The following is an 18,163-nucleotide window of genomic DNA, read 5'->3' as shown; positions in this document are numbered from 1 at the left end:
TCACGAGGTCAGGAGATCGAGACCATCCTGGCGAACAGGGTGAAACCCCGTCTCTACTAAAAAAATACAAAAAACTAGCTGGGCGAGGTGGCGGACGCCTGTAGTCCCAGCTACTCGGGAGGCTGAGGCAGGAGAATGGCGTAAACCCGGGAGGCGGAGCTTGCAGTGAGCTAAGATTCAGCCACTGCACTCCAGCCTGGGCGACAGAGCGAGACTCCGTCTCCAAAAAAAAAAAAAAAAGACCAAGGATATAGTTTGTTTCATAGAGGAAAAAAGTAACCTTTATAGCCATAGATCTCCTGGCCTAATACCATAAAGATGCATGGCATGCTCTTTTAGGGCTAGAAAGAACAGACTGTACTCAAGAAAGAAGGTACAGAAATCTCAGGGCAAATCCTCACTGGCCTTGCCTTTGGGAAAACACCTCAAGAGTAGATTATAGTAGGAGCTTGCTTCTTTCAAAGAACATCTCCCTGGAGTTATTACATAAAGTTATGTTTCTACTAGTTTTAGCTTAAATGGTTTTCACTGGTTGAGTACAAAGTACTTCAGGTTGACAGCCAGGTGCGTGGCTCATGCCTGTAATCACAGCACTTTGGGAGCCTAAGGCAGGTGGACCACTTGAGATCGGAAGTTTGAGAGCAGCCTGGCCAACATATTGAAACCTGTCTCTACTAAAAATATAAAAAATTAGTCGCGTATGGTGGTCCATGCCCGGAGTCCTAGTTATTCAGGAGGCTGAGGCAGGAGAATCACTTGAACCCAGGAGGCAGAGGTTGCAGTGAGCTGAGATCGCGCCACTGCCCTGCAGCCTGGGTAACAGAGCAAGACTCTGTCTCAAAAAAAAAAAAAAGAGCACTACAGGTTGGATATTCCTTATCTGGAAATGTTTGGTACCAGAAGTGTTTTGGATTTAGGATTTTTTTTGGGGGGTTGGGTTTTGCAGTATTAACATATACATAGTGAAATATCTTAGGGATGTGATCCAAGTCTAAACATGAAATTCATTTGTTTCATATATAGCTTATACATCTAGCCTGAAAGTAATTTTATATTATGTATATATAATATATAATATATATGTATATTTTATATATATTTTATATATATATTGAATTTTTTTTTGAAATGGAGTCTCGCTCTGTCACCCAGGCTGGAGTGCAGTGGCGCGATCTCAGATCACTGCAAGCTCTGCCTTCCGGGTTCAGGCCATTCTCCCGCCTCAGCCTCCCGAGTAGCTGGGACTCTAGGCACCCGCCACCATGCCTGGCTAATTTTGTTTTTGTATATTTAGTAGAGACAGGGTTTCACCATGTTAGCCAGGATGGTCTCGATCTCCTGACCTTGTGAATCGTCCGCCTCAGCCTCCTAAAGTACTGGGATTACAGGCGTGAGCCACCACGCCCAGCCAATTTTATACAGTGTTTTTAATAATTTTATGCCTGAATCAAAATTTTGACTGCGTTTTGACTACAGCCTGTCATTATGAAGTCAGGTGTGAAATTTTCTGCTTGTAGTGTCATGTTGGTGCTCAAAAAGTTTTGGATTTTGGAGAATTTTGGACTTATTTTCAGATTAGGGATGCTCAACCTGTGTTAGCATCAAGTCAACAAGTAATTTGCGTAGCTTTTGTAAGAGTTGTGTTGTTTACAACAATATAAAAATGAAATCAGCCAGGCGCAATGGTTCACGCTTGTAATCCTAGCACTTTCGGAGGCCGAGGTGGGTGGATCACAAAGTCAGGAGTTCGAGACCAGCTTGGCCAACACAGTGAAACCCCATCTCTACTAAAAATACAAAAAAAATTAGCTGGGCTTGGTGGTGGGTGCCTGTAATCCCAGCTATTCAGGAGGCTGAGGCAGTAGAATCTCTTGAACCTGGGAGGCAGAGGTGGCAGTGAGCCAAAATTGTGCCACTGCATTCCAGCCTGGGTGACAGAGCTAGATTCCATCTCAAAAAAAAAAAAAAAAAAAGGAAATCTAGGATTTGCCAAGTATTATTATTATTTTTATTTATTTATTTATTTTGAGACGGAGTCTCGCTCTGTTGCCCAGGCTGAAGTGCAGTGGCGCAGTCTCGGCTCACTGCAAGCTCCACCTCCTGGGTTCACGCCATTCTCCTGCCTCAGCCTCCCGAGTAGCTGGGATTACAGGCACCCACCACCACGCCCAGCTAATTTTTTGTATTTTTAGTAGAGACAGGGTTTTCACTGTGTTAGCCAGGATGGTCTTGATCTCCTGACTTCATGATCCACCCGCCTCGGCCTCCCAAAGTGCTGGAATTACAGGAGTGAGCCACCGCGCCCAGTCATGCCAGGTATTATTTTTAGGAGGTTGAGAAACATCAAGTGATCTGATCTAGTGTGTTTTGAAATCTCAATCTTCATATCAAAGAAGCGTTTAAAAGTATACTCCTCAAAGTTACTTTGTCATTGCCACAGAAACAACATTCATTTTCAGGGTTTGAAAAAACTGCTTTTTCTGTTTCATAAGATATTTTTTCTCTTCATAGGATCTTGACTGGTTCTTACGATAAGACTTCTCGGATCTGGTCCTTGGAAGGAAAGTCAATAATGACAATTGTGGGACATACAGATGTTGTAAAAGATGTGGCCTGGGTGAAAAAAGGTTAGGACATTTTCCTTACACTTTGAGGAATCCTAGATAGGGATTTGGAAATAAGCCATTTTTGGTGCTGGGGAAGAATGGGGAGTGGGTAGGAAGCATCTCATACCTCAGTTATTAGGTCTTTCAAAAAATATAGTGTTCAAGAAGAAAAAGATTATATAAAAAATTCATAAATTGTTAGAAGTGAATATTTATTAAAATTGCATCAGATAATATACATTTTCAAGTTAATATTGAGTGTATTACATTCATCTATTTTCTTCTTGTTTGTTTGTTTTGAGATGGAGTCTTGCTCTGTCACTCAGGCTAGTGTGCAGTGGCATGATCTCGGCTCACTGCAACCTCCGCCTCCCAGGTTCAAGTGATTCTCCTGCCTCAGCCTCCCAAGTAGCTGGGACTACAGGTGCCTACCACCATGCCCGGCTAATTTTTGTATTTTTAGTACAGATGGGGTTTCACCATGTTGGCCAGGCTGGTCTCAAACTCCTGACCTCGTGATCCTCCCGCCTTGGCTTCCCAAAGTGCTGGGATTACAGGCTTGAGCCACCACGCCTGGCCTGTTTGTTTTTTGAGGCAGAGTCTTTGTCGCCCAGACTAGAGTGCAGTGGCTCAATCTCAACTCACTGCAACTTCCACCTCCCAGGTTCAAGCAGTTCTCCTGCCTCAGCCTCCTGAGTGGCTGGGATTACAGGCACCTGCCCCCACACCCACCTAATTTTTGTATTTTTACTAGAGACAGGGTTTTGCCATGTTGGCCAGGCTGATCTCAAACCCCTGACCTCAAGTGATCCGCCTGTCTTGGCCTTCCAAAGTGCCAGTATTAGAGGCGTGAGCCACCGCACCCAGCCATCATCTTCTATTTTTAAAGAATCTTTTCTTTATACCACATCAGCCTTTTAAAACCTGGCCATATGAGTTATCTTTTTAACATCTTTTTCAATAACAACAAAAAAATTTAGTTCTTCGGTTTCAGAACATGATGTATTCTAAATGGTGTACTGATTTGTTTCTTATTCTTGTGTTCTCCTTTCTTCAGATAGTTTGTCCTGCTTATTATTGAGTGCCTCTATGGATCAGACTATTCTCTTATGGGAGTGGAATGTAGAGAGAAACAAAGTGAAAGCCCTACACTGCTGTAGAGGTCATGCTGGAAGTGTAGATTCTATAGCTGTTGATGGCTCAGGAACTAAAGTAAGTAGCTGGAATGTAATTAGTACTGTGTTAAATTAGTATTGGAGCTTGTTCCTAAATATTTTTTTCTACATATATTCATTGTGTTGGCCTAGTTTCCTAACAATCGGTGACAAAAGATAGGATTTCAAAGCAAAAGTAAATACTCATACAATAGGAGATAATCACTTGCTCAGTTTGAATATCCCTGGTTTAGAACCTTATATAAACTTCAGAAATTTTAGGAAATGAGGTATGGGCCGGGCATGGTGGCTCATGCCTGTAATCCCAGCACTTTGGGAGGCTGAGGCGGACAGATCACCTGATGTCACCTGAGGTCAGGATGGTTCCAGACCAGCCTGACCCACATGGAGAAACCCTGTCTCTACTAAAAAAAAAATAAAAAATAAGCTGGGCATAGTGGCACATGCCTGTAATCCCAGCTACTTGGGAGGCTGAGGTAGGAAAATCACTTGAACCTGGGAGGCCAGGTTGCAGTGAGCTGAGATTGCGCCATTGCACTCTATCCTGGGCAACAAGAGTGAAACTCAGTCTCAAAAAAAAAAGAGAGAGAAAAGAAATGAAGTAAACAAGCCATTCATTTATGTAACTTTCTTACCTCATAGTAATTGACTTATTTCCAGTCTATATCAGCTATTCTTAAGTGCTGTCATCAACTGAAAATGCCTCATTGATCATCTGAGCGTTAGCATACACTAAAGTTAGTGCTAATAGAGTTTTACTATAGTACCAATCTACTCTTTATCATGATAAAATGATAAAAGTTAGTTAAAAGGTAACAAAACTGAGGGCAATACCATATTGATTTCTTAATATGAAGGGTTATAAATCCACTTACAATTTGAAAGTTTCCTAAGCCACATTGAAGTTTTCTGGACTTAAGAGTGTTTATTTGACAGTTAGGATAACAGGATGCTTGTATTCAAAGGTGAAGATTTTTTATTTTTCATATTGAGCCAAAAAGGTTTATATGTTGTTGAGTCCAAACTTTAGTGAATTAACTGTACTCCTTCTCTTTGGTTAAGGAGAGATAGAAACTCAGCTTGAACTTACTTAACCTTAAAAGTAAATGGACTGTGAGATCCCAGGGAAGATTGAACAACCACATCACAAGAAGGGTAATGGTGCATTTGGGCCTCAGGAACCAGTGGAACAGAGTCTTGAATGTGGTCCGCACCCCCTCTCGCTCTCTTGTCCCTCAAATTGACTTTATTCCCTCTCACTTCAGATTGGCTTTCTTCAAAAGACATGGCAATAAGCCTGACCTTCAAGATTTCCCAGATTTTATGTCCTGTCCTATCTGCCCTTGGAAAAGACTAATTTCAACTCTCTGGAACATAAGTTCTTTGAAAAGGTCCTGATTGAGGAAGAGACCTACTGGTATAGGCAAATAATATGAATCCTATTACATATGTCTTTTCCCTTCATATACGTCTGTTTAGTTTTGCAGTGGCTCCTGGGATAAAATGCTAAAGATCTGGTCTACAGGTAAATTAAATATTTATTTTACCTTGACTTATTAATGTTGTTTCAAAAATTTAAGTTCAGAGGCCATGTGGTGGCTCACGCCTGTAATCTCAGCACTTTGGGAAGCCAGGGTAGAAGGATCACCTGAGGCTACAAGTTCAAGAGCAGCCTAGGCCGTGTAGTGAGACCCTGTCTCTACTAAAAGTAGAAAATTAAAATTAGCCATGTGTGGTGGTATGCACCTGTAGTCCTAGCTCCTTGGGAGGCTGAGGTAAGGGGATTGTTTGAGCCTAGGAGTTTAAGGTTTCAGTGAGCTATGATATCAGGCCACTGCACTTCAGCCAGCGTGATGGAGTGAGAACCTGTCTCAAAAAAAAAAATCAGTTTAGCGAAAGGGGACTTTTTAACCCATATTTTGCCATAAAAGTAGACCAGTATGTCAACAAGTTCTATATTTGCGTTTCAAGATTTTTTTCCTACCCTACCACCCCCTTACTTACTGGATAGTGTCACTGAATTGCAAGTATCAAAAACATGTTTGGTGCAAGAGGACATAAATACCTTGATTCTCAAAGTTCTCTTATTCAGGAAACTTGGAAGTGAATAAAAATGCTTTCCGAGTCATTTTAACTTAAGTCATTTAAGAATGACTTTTGAGACATTTTACTGTTAATTTCTTAGGTAAGCTGGTTTACTTTAAAAAATTTTTAAATGCAATTTTTCCAATATTACTATTTTTACTCTGAAAACATAGATTAAAAGGAACAAATTGAGAGAGGAGGAGGAAGGACTCTTAGAGGAAGATGCTTTCATAGTAGTAAGAGGACACTGATGAGAAGAAAAGAAGAAAAAACACACACCCATAGATACTTACATTTTAAGACCTAGTAGCTAGAACTATTTATTGCATGGGTAAACAGATCAGAATACCTCTGTTACTTTTTAGGTAATTGCTTTGTTACACAGTATAATACCCCAAATGCATTTCACAAAGACTTGAGGGGGATCAAGAAATGCTTAACCAGTTTTGAATAATTATGTGTAAGATGGTGGGAAATATATAATCCATTTTAGTAGATTTTACAAAAATGGTGAAAGCAAATAATTTGGTGGCAAAAAGTGGTTTAATTTAGAAAATTCTTTAGTAGAATTTTTTATTTTTTGATAGGGCTGAGTAAATGAGATTGTGTATGAGTAGCTATTAACTTTAAGGGGTTTATAATCTATTTAGAGAAATATTAATATTCCTAAAAGCCACAAAACATTTTAATGTTTTACATATTTTATGTTATATATTTAATGTAACAATATGTATGTTACTGTAACATAATGTAACATACATTACATATTTAATGTTGCATATTTTATGTAGTTTTCAATCTGGGTTTGCTGCCTAACCATGTGATGTATAGCAAAGATTTTAAAAACTCAAAAAAACCAGAAACACTTTTGGTAGAAAAATGAAATTAAGAGAATAAACATGGCTGAAATGTATGTGCATTTTTCATGTGTTTATCCTTCCCTCCTTCGTAATGTAAATGTAATGTGTTCATAACTCTCCTACAACTAACAGCAATTTTTCATAGCTATGATAAAATGATAAATATTTGTAATGATGACCTTAAAGATAGCAAGATTTCAAACTACTTAGATTTTAGTTTTCTAATATAGTTTATTTTTTATTTTTCTATTTTTAAAGATTGTTTATCTAGGTAATATTTTATATATAACTTTCTATTAACCAAAATGAGGAGGAATAATCATTCCTTAACTAGTTGTGATAACATGGAAAAACTGTATTTGGAAATGTAAAGAATTCTTTCAGATAGTTCACAATTAATACTGTTTTTAAAATGTCAAATCTGGTTCTCTGTGACACAGTCCCTACAGATGAAGAAGATGAAATGGAGGAGTCCACAAATCGACCAAGAAAGAAACAGAAAACAGAACAGTTGGGACTAACAAGGGTCAGTATTTGTGAGAACTGACTGTACTTGCCTTAGGCCTGTGTTGACAAATATATGGTAATTTAGTATGATCTTTCATGTTTATGTTTCCTTCTGTCTTACCTTGCTTCTTTAACCATGATTATCTTTTTTTTCAGTAGACTTGTAAATTTTTATTATAAGCAAAGTATTGTTGCTACATTTATTTGTATCTTTGAATGTAGTGGCATTGAGCCAGGCTTATGGTTGCTAGATTGATGAGTTAATTATTATGTTTGATCTCATGCCGCATTCTGAACCTTTTAATTATTAAAGCTTACACTAATTACCTGTTCTAATTACCTGACTGTTGGATAATATATGTTTCATGCACTGAGTAAGTAGTTTTTATAAGTGATCCTAGTTATATCTTCTAAATCACTAGAAACCAAGGGTTTAATTTGGGATTTGCTTCTGTCATTTAGCTATTAAATTCCATTAAGTCAAACTCGGAAAGTTTTTCCAGATTTTTTCTTACTTTTAAAAATACTTAATTGATAAAGATTGAATATATTCAAGGTGTACTACATGATTAGATATACATAAACATTGTGTAATGATTACCACAATCAAATAAATTGACACATCCATCACCACCCATGCTGTACATTGGATCCTGAGAACTTGTTCATCTTATAACCAAAAGTTTGTGCCCTTGGACCAACATTTCCCCATTTCCTCATACTCCAGCTCTTGGCAACCACTGTTCTACTCTGTGCTTCCATGTGTTTGGCTTTTCATGCAGTTTACTATTTATCCTGTTACGAAGATATTTGTTATAATATGACCTGACCTGTATTTATATACTTTTTGTGAAGGGTGATACTGAGTCAGGTTTAGCAAAACATTTTTCATTCATTTTCTAATAGCTATAATGAATGTGCAGTAAATAAAACACACATTTGCACATTAATTCTTATAGTCACCAATAAAATACCTTGTAAAAATTGTTGAAAATGAAGGATAAAGTGGCATCATAAATTATTCATCAAATAGAATGTAATAGTAGCTCTTGGCCGGGCGTGGTGGCTCACCCCTGTAATCCCAGCACTTTGGGAGGCTGAGGCAGGCGGATCACAAGGTCAGGAGTTCGAGACCAGCCTGGCCAATATGGTGAAACCCCTGTCTCTACTACAAATACAAAAATTAGCCGGGCGTGGTGGCGGATGCCTGTAGTCCCAGCTACTTAGGAGGCTGAGGCAGGAGAATTGCCTGAACCCGGGAGGCAGAGGTTGCAGTGAGCCAAGATCGTGCCACTGCACTCCAGCCTGGGCGACAGAGCTAGACTGTGTCTCAAAAAAAAAAAAAAAAAAAAGTAGCGCTTACTGGTTCCAGCTGAAAGTAATGATTTATAATTTCTTAATACATTTAAACACAGACTGATGAATTGCAAGAGGAAAGATCTGGCACTTACTCAGCTTCTTTACTCTGATAGGCTAAATTAAAGCTAGAAATGGAGGCCGAGTGTGGTAGCTCACGCCTATAATCCCAGCACTTTGGGAGGTCATGGTGGGCAGATTGCTTGAGCTCAGGAGTTTTAAGACCAGCCTGGGCAACATGGTGATACCCTGTATCTACAAAAAAATTTCTTTAAAGTTAGCTGGATGTGGTCGCTTGCACCTGTGGTCCCAGCTATGCCCAGCCCGGGAGGCAGAGGTTGCAGTGAGCCAAGATTGTGCCACTGGATTCCAGCCTGAGCAACAGAGCGAGACCCTGTCTCAGAAAATAAAATAAAAAGTAAAGCTAGAAATGCCTTACCAATTGGATATTGTGCCAGTGTTAGTTTATATTCATGTATATCCCTGATCAAACTTTTAAAGAACATATCTGAGTAGGAAAAGATTTCCTGAGTTATAAAAGCTTTTTTACTGAGAAGGTAGCTCTTTTTTTCTTTCTTTCTTTCTTTCTTTTTTTTTTTTTAACAGACAAAGTCTTCTCAGTTGCCCAGGCTGGAGTGCAGTGGCACAGTCATAGCTCACTGTAACCTCAAACTCCTGGCCTCAGGTGATCCTCCCACCTCCACCTCCCAAAGTTCTGAGATTATAGACTTGAGCCACCATGCTCTGCCATTTTTTTCTCTTTTTAAAGTTTGGCATGCAGCTTAAATGTTGACCAATGAATTTTTATAAATATGTATACTCAAGTAATTACTACCCAAATAAAAATAGAGATTTACCAATACCCTAGATGTCTCCCTCTAGCCTGCCTCTCAGCCAGTACCTCACTAAAGTTAATTGCTTCTGACTTATGCCATCTGAGATTAGTTTTACCTATTTTTAAAATTTCATGTGATATCTATAAGATAGATCTTTTCATTAATACATAGCATTCCATTGCAGCATCAATATGCCACAGTTTATCCATTATTGAGATAAGGTCTCACTCTATCACCCAGGCTGGAGTACAGTGGCCTGATCATGGCTCACTGCAGCCTCAACCTCCCCAGACTGAGGTGATCCTCCCACCCCAGCCTCCTGAGTAGCTAGGACTATAGGCGCAGGCCACCATGCCCAGCTAATTTTCCTTTTCTTTTTTTTCTTTTTGTAGATACTGGGTTTTGTCATGTTGCCCAGGTTGGTCTTGAACTCCTGGGCTTAAGTGATCTGCTTGCCTCAGCCTCCCAAAGCTTCCCAAAGTGCTGGGATTACAGACTTGAGCCAACACACCCAGCTATTTATTATTCTTTTGATGGACCTTTTTTTTCCCCCCTTTTGAGAGGAGTGGTGCAGTGGCATAATCATGGCTCACTGTAGCCTCAACCTCCAGGGCTCACATAATCCTCATACCTCAGCCTCTTGAGTAGCTGGAACTACAGGCACGTGCCACCATGCCCTGGCTAATTTTTTTTTTTTTTTTTAAGATATGGGGTCTTGCTATATTGCCCAGGCTGGTCTTGAAATCCTGGCCTCAAGCAGTCCTCCCACCTCGGCCTTCCAAATTGCTGGGATTACGGGCATGAGCCACCATGCATAGCTGTTACTCCACATCTTTACCAGCACTTGATATGGTCAATTATTAAAGTCATGATTAACTTTTATTAAGCCCTGGATCTTTGATACTCAATTATGAAATGTTCATATTTTTAGCTAATTTTTAAGTTATTATTCATTTTTTTTTTTTTTTTTTTGAGACAGAGTCTCGCTCTGTTGCCCAGGCTGGAGTGCAGTGGCCGGATCTCAGCTCACTGCAAGCTCCACCTCCCAGGTCTATGCCATTCTCCTGCCTCAGCCTCCCGAGTAGCTGGGACTACAGGTGCCCGCCACCTTGCCTGGCTAGTTTTTTGTATTTTTTAGTAGAGACAGGGTTTCACAGTGTTAGCCAGGATGGTCTCGACCTCCTGACCTCGTGATCCGCCCATCTCGGCCTCCCAAAGTGCTGGGATTACAGGCTTGAGCCACCGCGCCCGGCCTATTATTCATTTTTTTATAGAGATAGTGTCTTGCTTTGTTGCCCAAGCTGTCTTAAACTACTGGGCTCAAGCAGTCCTCCCACATCATAGCCCATTTTTTAAAAGTGTCGGCTCTCTTTTACTTATTGATTTGTTTTTTTTTTTTTTTACTTATTGATTTGTAAGAGTTCTTTATGTATTCTGGATTCAAGTTTTTTGCTAAATATATGTATTTCAGTATTTTCTCCCATTCTGCTTTGCTGATACCATTTATTTCTAGGTGCATACTTTTGTAAGCTTGCTCCCATAGTTCATTTTGTTTGAGAGAAATAATAGTGTATTGAGTTTCTCATTTAGCTTTTTTCCCCCTTTTGCTGGCTTTTCCTGAGAAATCGTTTAGCTTTTTATAGGGTTTAAATTTATACATTCATAAATCATTAATTTAAGTCATGCCAGAAACCCTTGAAGTGCCAATTACAGTGAAAATGTTGCTGTGTTAGAAATAATAGAAAAATTTGGGGCCCAAGGTGGTGGCTTACACTTGTACTTTGAAGCCAACACTGGAGGATCACTTGAGTTCAAGACCATCCTGGGCAACATAGCAAGACCCCATCTCTAAAAATTTAAAAATTAGCCAGGCATGGTGGTGTGCATCTATATTCCCAGCTACTTGAGAGGCTGAAGTGGGAGGATCACTGGAGCCCAGGAAGTCAAGGCTGCTGTGAGTTATGATTGCACCACTGCACTCCAGTTTGGGTGACAGAGTGAGACCTTGTCTCAAAAAAAGCAAAGAAAAATTTGGATTTTAGCAAAATAATAGAAAACAGAGATAAGACATATCAAAAATAGGTGTCTTCTCTTTGCATTTCTTTCTACTGCCTGAAATGTGTTAATGTGAATAACGCTGCCAGTTCATTCACCTGTCATTTGCTTCATATATTAACATACAATAAAGTTTTTTCCTCCATAATTCTCAAAATTGCTTTTTTCCCTCCAGTACTACTATTCCACTTAGTTTGTAGTGACAATGCCAACATTGACTTTTCTACTTTTAAAGAAAAGTTTTATTAGAGGAAAATTCACTTTTTGGTGTATAACTCTTTAGTTTTGATGAATATATAGAATCATGTAACTGCTACACAACCAAGATATAGAATAGTCCATCGGCCGGGCACGGTGGCTCACGCCTGTAATCCCAGCACTTTGGGAGGCCGAGACGGGTGGATCACAAGGTCAGGAGATCGAGACCATCCTGGCTAACACGGTGAAACCCTGTCTCTACTAAAAAGTACAAAAAAACCAACTGGGCGATGTGGCGGGCGCCTATAGTCCCAGCTACTGGAGAGGCTGAGGCAGGAGAATGGCGTAAACCCGGGAGGCAGAGCTTGCAGTGAGCGGAGATCGCGCCACTGCACTCCAGCCTGGGCGACAGAGTGAGACTCCGTCTCAAAAAAAAAAGAATAGTCCATCATCCCTGAAAACTCATATTGCCCCTTCTTGTCAACTCTCTTCCTGCCTCTATCCTCTGAAAACCACTGCTCTGCTCTCTGTCCCTATAATTTTTCCAGAATGTCATGTAAGTGCAATCACACAGTTTAGTGTATATAGTCTTTTGTATCGGGCCCTTTTCACTTAGCATAAAGCATTTGACGTTTTTTGAAGTTATCGGGGGTATCGATGCTGAGTAGTATTCTGTTGTATGGATATGCCACAGTTGGTTTAATCATTCACCAACTGAAGGATATTTGATTGTTTCCAGTTTGGCAGTTATAAGTAAAACTATCAACATTTGTATTTAGGTTTTTGTGTGAACCTGTTTTCATTTCTCTTGGGTAAATAAATGCCTAGGAATGGTATAGCTTGTTCATATGATCAGCTTGCCTATTGTTTTTACCATGTCATTTTCTATTCTAGAGCTTTCTGATTACCTCTGTGTCACTTTTTCATTTTGTTTTACATCACATCAGAGATTGTTCTGTTTCTGACTCCTCTATCAGGTTCCTTTACTTCTTTCAGGAAAATTTTAAAGCTGGAAGAGAGACCTCAGGGATCATTTGGGTCTAGGAGTTGGCAAATTACAGCCCAACAGCCAATTTGGCTGTCACCTATTTTTGTACTGCAGAGAGCTAAGGATGGTTTTTATAAGTATAAAGTGTTGTAAAAACAACCCCTTATTAAAACAACTGTGGTCCAAGTGCAGTGGCTCACACCTGTAATCCCAACACTCTGGGAGGTTGAGGCGGGCAGATCACCTGCGGTCAGGAGTTCAAGACCAGCCTGACCAACATGGTAAAACCCCGTCTCTACTAAAAATGTGAAAAGTTAGCCAGGTGTGGTGGCACACACCTATAATCCCAGCTACTTGGGAGGCTGAGGCAGGAGAATCACTTGAACCTGGTAGGCAGAGGTTGCAGTGAGCCAAGCTCATGCATTGCACTCTAGCCTGGGCGACAAGCAAAACTCCGTCTCAGGAAAAAAAAAAAAAAAAAAACAACTGTGGTATTAGTCATACAACAGAATACTACTCAGCAAAGAAAAATATACATCAGAAACTGTATATGGTCTCCAAAGGCTGAAATATTTACTTGCTGGTTCTTTACTGAAAAAGTTTGCTTTCTGATCCAGTTATCACTCCTTAATATTACAGATGAGGCAATATTTAAGGAAGTTAAATGTAGCAAAGTTATATAAAAGTAGATTGACTATCCCCAGTTCCAGAATTCTTTTCCTCTCTTTTTTTTTTTTTGAGATGGAGTTTTGCTCTTGTTGCCCAGGGTGGAGTGTAATGGTGCAGTCTCGGCTCACTGCAACCTTTGCCTCCCAGGTTTAAGCAATTCTCCTGCCTCGGCCTCCTGAGTAGCTGGGATGACAGGCATGCACCACCACGCCCAGCTAATTTTGTAGTTTTAGTAGAGATGGGGTTTCTCCATATTGGTCAGGCTGGTCTTGAACTCCTGACCTCAGGTGATCCGCCTGCCTCGGCCTCCCAAAGTGCTGGGATTACAGGCGTGAACCACCATGCCCGGCTAGTTTTTTTTTTTTTTTGGTGACAGACTCTCACTCTGTTGCCCAGGGTAGAGTGCAGTGGCACAATCTCAGCTAACGGCAACCTCCGCCTCCCAGGCTCAAGCAGTACTCCCACGTAAGCCTCTCGGATAGCTGAGGCTACAGGCGTGTGCTACCATGGCCAACTCATTTCTATATTTTTTTGTAGAGACAGGGTTTCAACATGTTGCCCAGGCTGGTCTTGAACTCTTGAGCTTAAGTGATCCACCCACCTCGACCTCCCAAAGTGCTGGGATTACAGCTGTCAGCCACCGTGTGTGGCCTCCTCTCTTTTTTTTTGAGAGACAAGATCTCTCTTGTTCACACAAAAACCTAAATTACCATTATAAAGCATTGTAAAAACAACCCCTTATTAAAACAACTGTGGGCCGAGTGCAGTGACCCACTGCAGGAGTGGGCCTGGCCAGAGTACAGTGGTGTGATCATAGCTCACTGTAGCCTCAAACTCCTGGGCTCAAGCGATCCTTCTACTTCAGCCTCCCAAGTAGCTATGACTATAGTCATGTGTCATTAAGCCCAGCTAATTTTATATTTTTAGTAGAGATGGAGTCCCACTATGTTGCCCAGGCTGTTCTCAAACTCCTAGGCTCCAGTGATCCTCCTGCTATAGCCTCCCAAAGCGTTGAGACTACAGGTATGAGCCTCTGTGCCTGGCCCTTCCCACTCTCTTTTAGATACTCCTTATATTTAAGGTAGGTACTCTACCTAGTTACCTAGTTTGGGGCTTTTAGTTTAGAAAGACATTAGAGATTGTGGAGTATTAATAAGTGAACTGTGTACATTAATTTACTTGGAGGAGTTATGTAGAAATTGGCAGCATATTTTGAGTGAAGGTGCTGAAACCTATATCTGTCTGATCACAGAGCTTTTTGTGTTAACTGTGAAGCAGTTTCACTAATAACCAGTTCTAAGGGAGGATTCCCACTGAGTGGAGGATAGTAAAGGTCATCATATGCCAGCCACCAGGAATAGAAGTGTGAATACTTTGACCCACCGCGTCCTGGGCTGCAGTTTTACCAGTTGCCTGAATCTAGTGAGGAAGAGCACACACGCAACACGTTACATGAAATAGGTTTATTACTTATAGATAGGCAGCAAGGGACAACACAAGCCGAGGATCCATTGTGAGCCAGTCCCCCAAGGCTCAAGAAAGCTGCCCGGGGCAAATGGAGTGTTAACTGCTTGTGTGTCACTTGCAGCACAGATGAGAGATCCCAAAAAGCAGCCTGCCCTGGTTTTTGTACCCTGAGGTCACTTGACTCTCTGGGCAAAGTTTGAAGGACATCCTGTTTCTAGGAGCTGCAATAGAGCCCCCAGGCTATGCTGGCCAGTTGCTCCCTATCTCAGGATGTTGTTATATTCCCAGAATATTCTATAGTTACTATGAGAACTATAGGCAAGAAGAAAAGAGGGGGAGAAACTGTATCCATCAGTCCAAGGCCATTCGGAAACCATCCAGCACTAACCTTTAGTATATAACATTTGTCAGCTGGGAGAGTTGTTTGTGTTAATGCTGATCAAAATGAAAAGTAGAACAGATGAAGAGCAACAGAATACAGTGGAAAGACTACAGACGAGTAATATTTGGGTTCAGACTCAAGTCTGCCACTTATAAGCTCTATGACCTTGGGCAAGTTATCTTTATCAGCCTCAGTGTCTTGTATAAAATAAAAAACAAATATCCATTCCATTGTAAAGAAAGAAGAAATAAATCAGGGTATGAAAGATGGGCAGTTTGTCTCTGTCATATGGGCTTTGTAAGTAATAAGTACTATTATTGTTTCAATTACTGTGTAATGAAAACACTTTCCCCTTTTGGGGGTCTTCCTTTCTAGACTCCCATAGTGACCCTCTCTGGCCACATGGAAGCAGTTTCCTCAGTTTTGTGGTCAGATGCTGAAGAAATCTGCAGTGCTTCTTGGGACCATACAATTAGAGTGTGGGATGTTGAGTCTGGCAGTCTTAAGTCAACTTTGGTAAGACAAATTCAGTGTTCTTTTAAGTGCTAAACTTCTAGAGCTGGTTTTTAGTCTACCATGGTTAATGTTCTTTCCTTTTCTTTTTCAGACAGGAAATAAAGTGTTTAATTGTATTTCCTATTCTCCACTTTGTAAACGTTTGGCATCTGGAAGCACAGATAGGCATATCAGACTGTGGGATCCCCGAACTAAAGGTGAGTCATGTAAACCACTGGGAGAAAATATGCGTGAATTATATCTATTTCTCATCTCACTGGAGATGTACAAAAAAAGAAATTTATGGCCAGGCATGGTGGCTCCTGTAATCCCAGCACTTTGGGAGGCCAAGGTGGGCAGATCACGAGGTCAGGAGTTGGAGATTAGCCTGGCCAACATAGAGAAACCCTGCCTTTACTAAAAATGCAAAAATCAGCTGGGTGTGGTGGCATGTGCCTGTAATCCTAGCTACTTGGGAGGCTGAGGCAGGAGAATCGCTTGAATCCCAGAGGCAGAGGTTGCAGTGAGCCAAGATCGTGCCACTGCACTCCAGCCTGGTGACAGAGCAAGAGTCCATCTCAAAAAAAAAAAAAAAAAATTCTGCAATTATTTTTTGGGTTTATTCTACTTAATTCTGTTTTGTAAATTTCGACACTTGTCTTTTTTGCTTTGTTCAGATGGTTCTTTGGTGTCGTTGTCCCTAACCTCACATACTGGTTGGGTGACATCAGTAAAATGGTCTCCTACCCATGAACAGCAGCTGATTTCAGGATCTTTAGATAACATCGTTAAGCTGTGGGATACAAGAAGGTACATTCTGTTTATGATCTACAAAAGAGACATATCAATTACCTGTTACAGAAGGGGAATGAAGACTGAAATTCTTATCTAAAACCAGAAGAGTAAAAAAAGCCTCATGGTTATACAACCTCAGGTGACAAATACTGATATGCAAAAGAAAAGCCAGGATCAAAAAAATTTTTGGCCAGCCATGATGGCTCACACCTGTAATCCCAGCACTTTGGGAGGCTGAGGCAGCCAGATCACCTGAGGCCGGGAGTTCAGGACCATCCTGACCAACATGGTGAAACCCTGTCTCTACTAAAAATATAAAAATTAGCTGGGCATGGTGGCGCATGCCTGTAATCCCAACTACACAGGAGGCTGAGGCAGGAGAATTGCTCGAACCCGGGAGGCGGAGGTTACAGTGAGCCGAGATTGCATCACTGAACTCTAGCCTGGGCAACAGACCGGGACTTCATCTCAAAAAGAAAAAGAAATTCTTGTTAATATGTTGTTTTTTGCATATAGATAGCTAGACAAACAGTATATAAGGCCATAGTTTAGGGGTTAAAAAAAAGTCAAGGAAGTGTGAAAATGGGCCTAATTATAAATAAATTCTTATAATGAAATAACATGTTTTTCCTGAATATTTTGTTATAATAAGTATCTGTGGTCTACCAATGATACAGGAAAAAGAGGAGAGGTGATCAAATAAACAGAATTTTAAGATTAAGTGGTTATTGGGGCAACGTTGGTAAACCCTGTAAAGTTTTTAGATAAGTATAAGTGATTATTCAAATGTTTGTTTTAACACTGAAGGCATATAACATGTTAATATTTTCATCTTTTAGTTGTAAGGCTCCTCTCTATGATCTGGCTGCTCATGAAGACAAAGTTCTGAGTGTAGACTGGACAGACACAGGGGTAAGAATTTATTCGTTATTTGATGAAGAGGAAAGTATATTAGAATAAATCTGGTGTTTGTATTTATAAAATTTATTAGTTTCAATATATTTGATATTTATAATTCTGTATTATTTCCCTTAATGTTGTTTATAAAATCTCACCTCTCATTCAAAGAAGAAACAAATTTGTCCTTTAATAGGCCAGGCATAGTGGCTTATGTCTGTAATCCCAACACTTTGGGAGGGAAGGTGGGAGGATTCTTTGAGCCCAGGCATTCAAAACCAGCCTAGGCAACATAGTGAGATGCTGTCTCTACAAAAAATTTAAAAATTAGCTATCCATGGTGGTGTGACCTATAGTCCAGCGACTTGAGCCTGAAGCAGGAGGATCACTTGTGCCTGGGAGGTCAAGAGTGCAGTGAACTATGATCGTGCCACTGCACTCTAGCCTGGGTGACAGAGTGATACCCTGTCTCAATAATAATACTAGGAATAGTAAATTTGAAATTTTGGAGCATTTTTTTCCTTGTGAGTATAGTGGGGTTTTTGTTGTTGTTGTTGTGTTGTTGTTTTAAGAAACAAGGTCCTCTATTGCCCAGGCTGGAATGTTAGTGGTGCAATCATGACTCACTGCAGCCTCGAACTCCTGGGCTCAAGCAATGCTCCCGCCCTAATATGTATCTTCTTATGTATTTATTTATTTATTTATTTTTAGAGATTGAGGCTTGAACTCCTGGGCTTAGGTAATCCTCTTGCCCTAGCCTTCTGCGTAGCTGGGACTACAGGCAGGTGCCAC

At 40.5% G+C, this 18,163-nt stretch overlaps 1 protein-coding gene across 7 annotated transcripts in view; it reads left to right on the top strand.

Annotated features, from left to right (window-relative positions):
• The window catches only part of WDR12 (WD repeat domain 12), a 33,940-nt gene that overhangs the window by 14,397 nt on the left and 1,380 nt on the right, over nucleotides 1-18,163 (top strand). For 6 of the 7 annotated variants that reach the window (XM_023219181.2, XM_023219199.2, XM_023219232.2 and 3 more), the window contains 8 exons: nucleotides 2,512-2,627; nucleotides 3,664-3,818; nucleotides 5,261-5,306; nucleotides 7,167-7,252; nucleotides 15,560-15,700; nucleotides 15,792-15,897; nucleotides 16,357-16,489; nucleotides 17,314-17,386. In XM_023219181.2, the coding sequence (XP_023074949.2) occupies nucleotides 2,512-2,627; nucleotides 3,664-3,818; nucleotides 5,261-5,306; nucleotides 7,167-7,252; nucleotides 15,560-15,700; nucleotides 15,792-15,897; nucleotides 16,357-16,489; nucleotides 17,314-17,386 (856 nt within the window). The remainder of the gene's footprint in view (nucleotides 1-2,511; nucleotides 2,628-3,663; nucleotides 3,819-5,260; nucleotides 5,307-7,166; nucleotides 7,253-15,559; nucleotides 15,701-15,791; nucleotides 15,898-16,356; nucleotides 16,490-17,313; nucleotides 17,387-18,163) is intronic. The other variant, XM_023219239.2, reaches the window with a different exon arrangement.

Source organism: Piliocolobus tephrosceles, chromosome 11 (assembly GCF_002776525.5).
Source record: "Piliocolobus tephrosceles isolate RC106 chromosome 11, ASM277652v3, whole genome shotgun sequence".
NCBI lineage: Eukaryota > Metazoa > Chordata > Mammalia > Primates > Cercopithecidae > Piliocolobus > Piliocolobus tephrosceles.
Note: the sequence above shows the minus strand (reverse complement) of the source record. Positions and strands in the feature narration are given on the sequence as shown.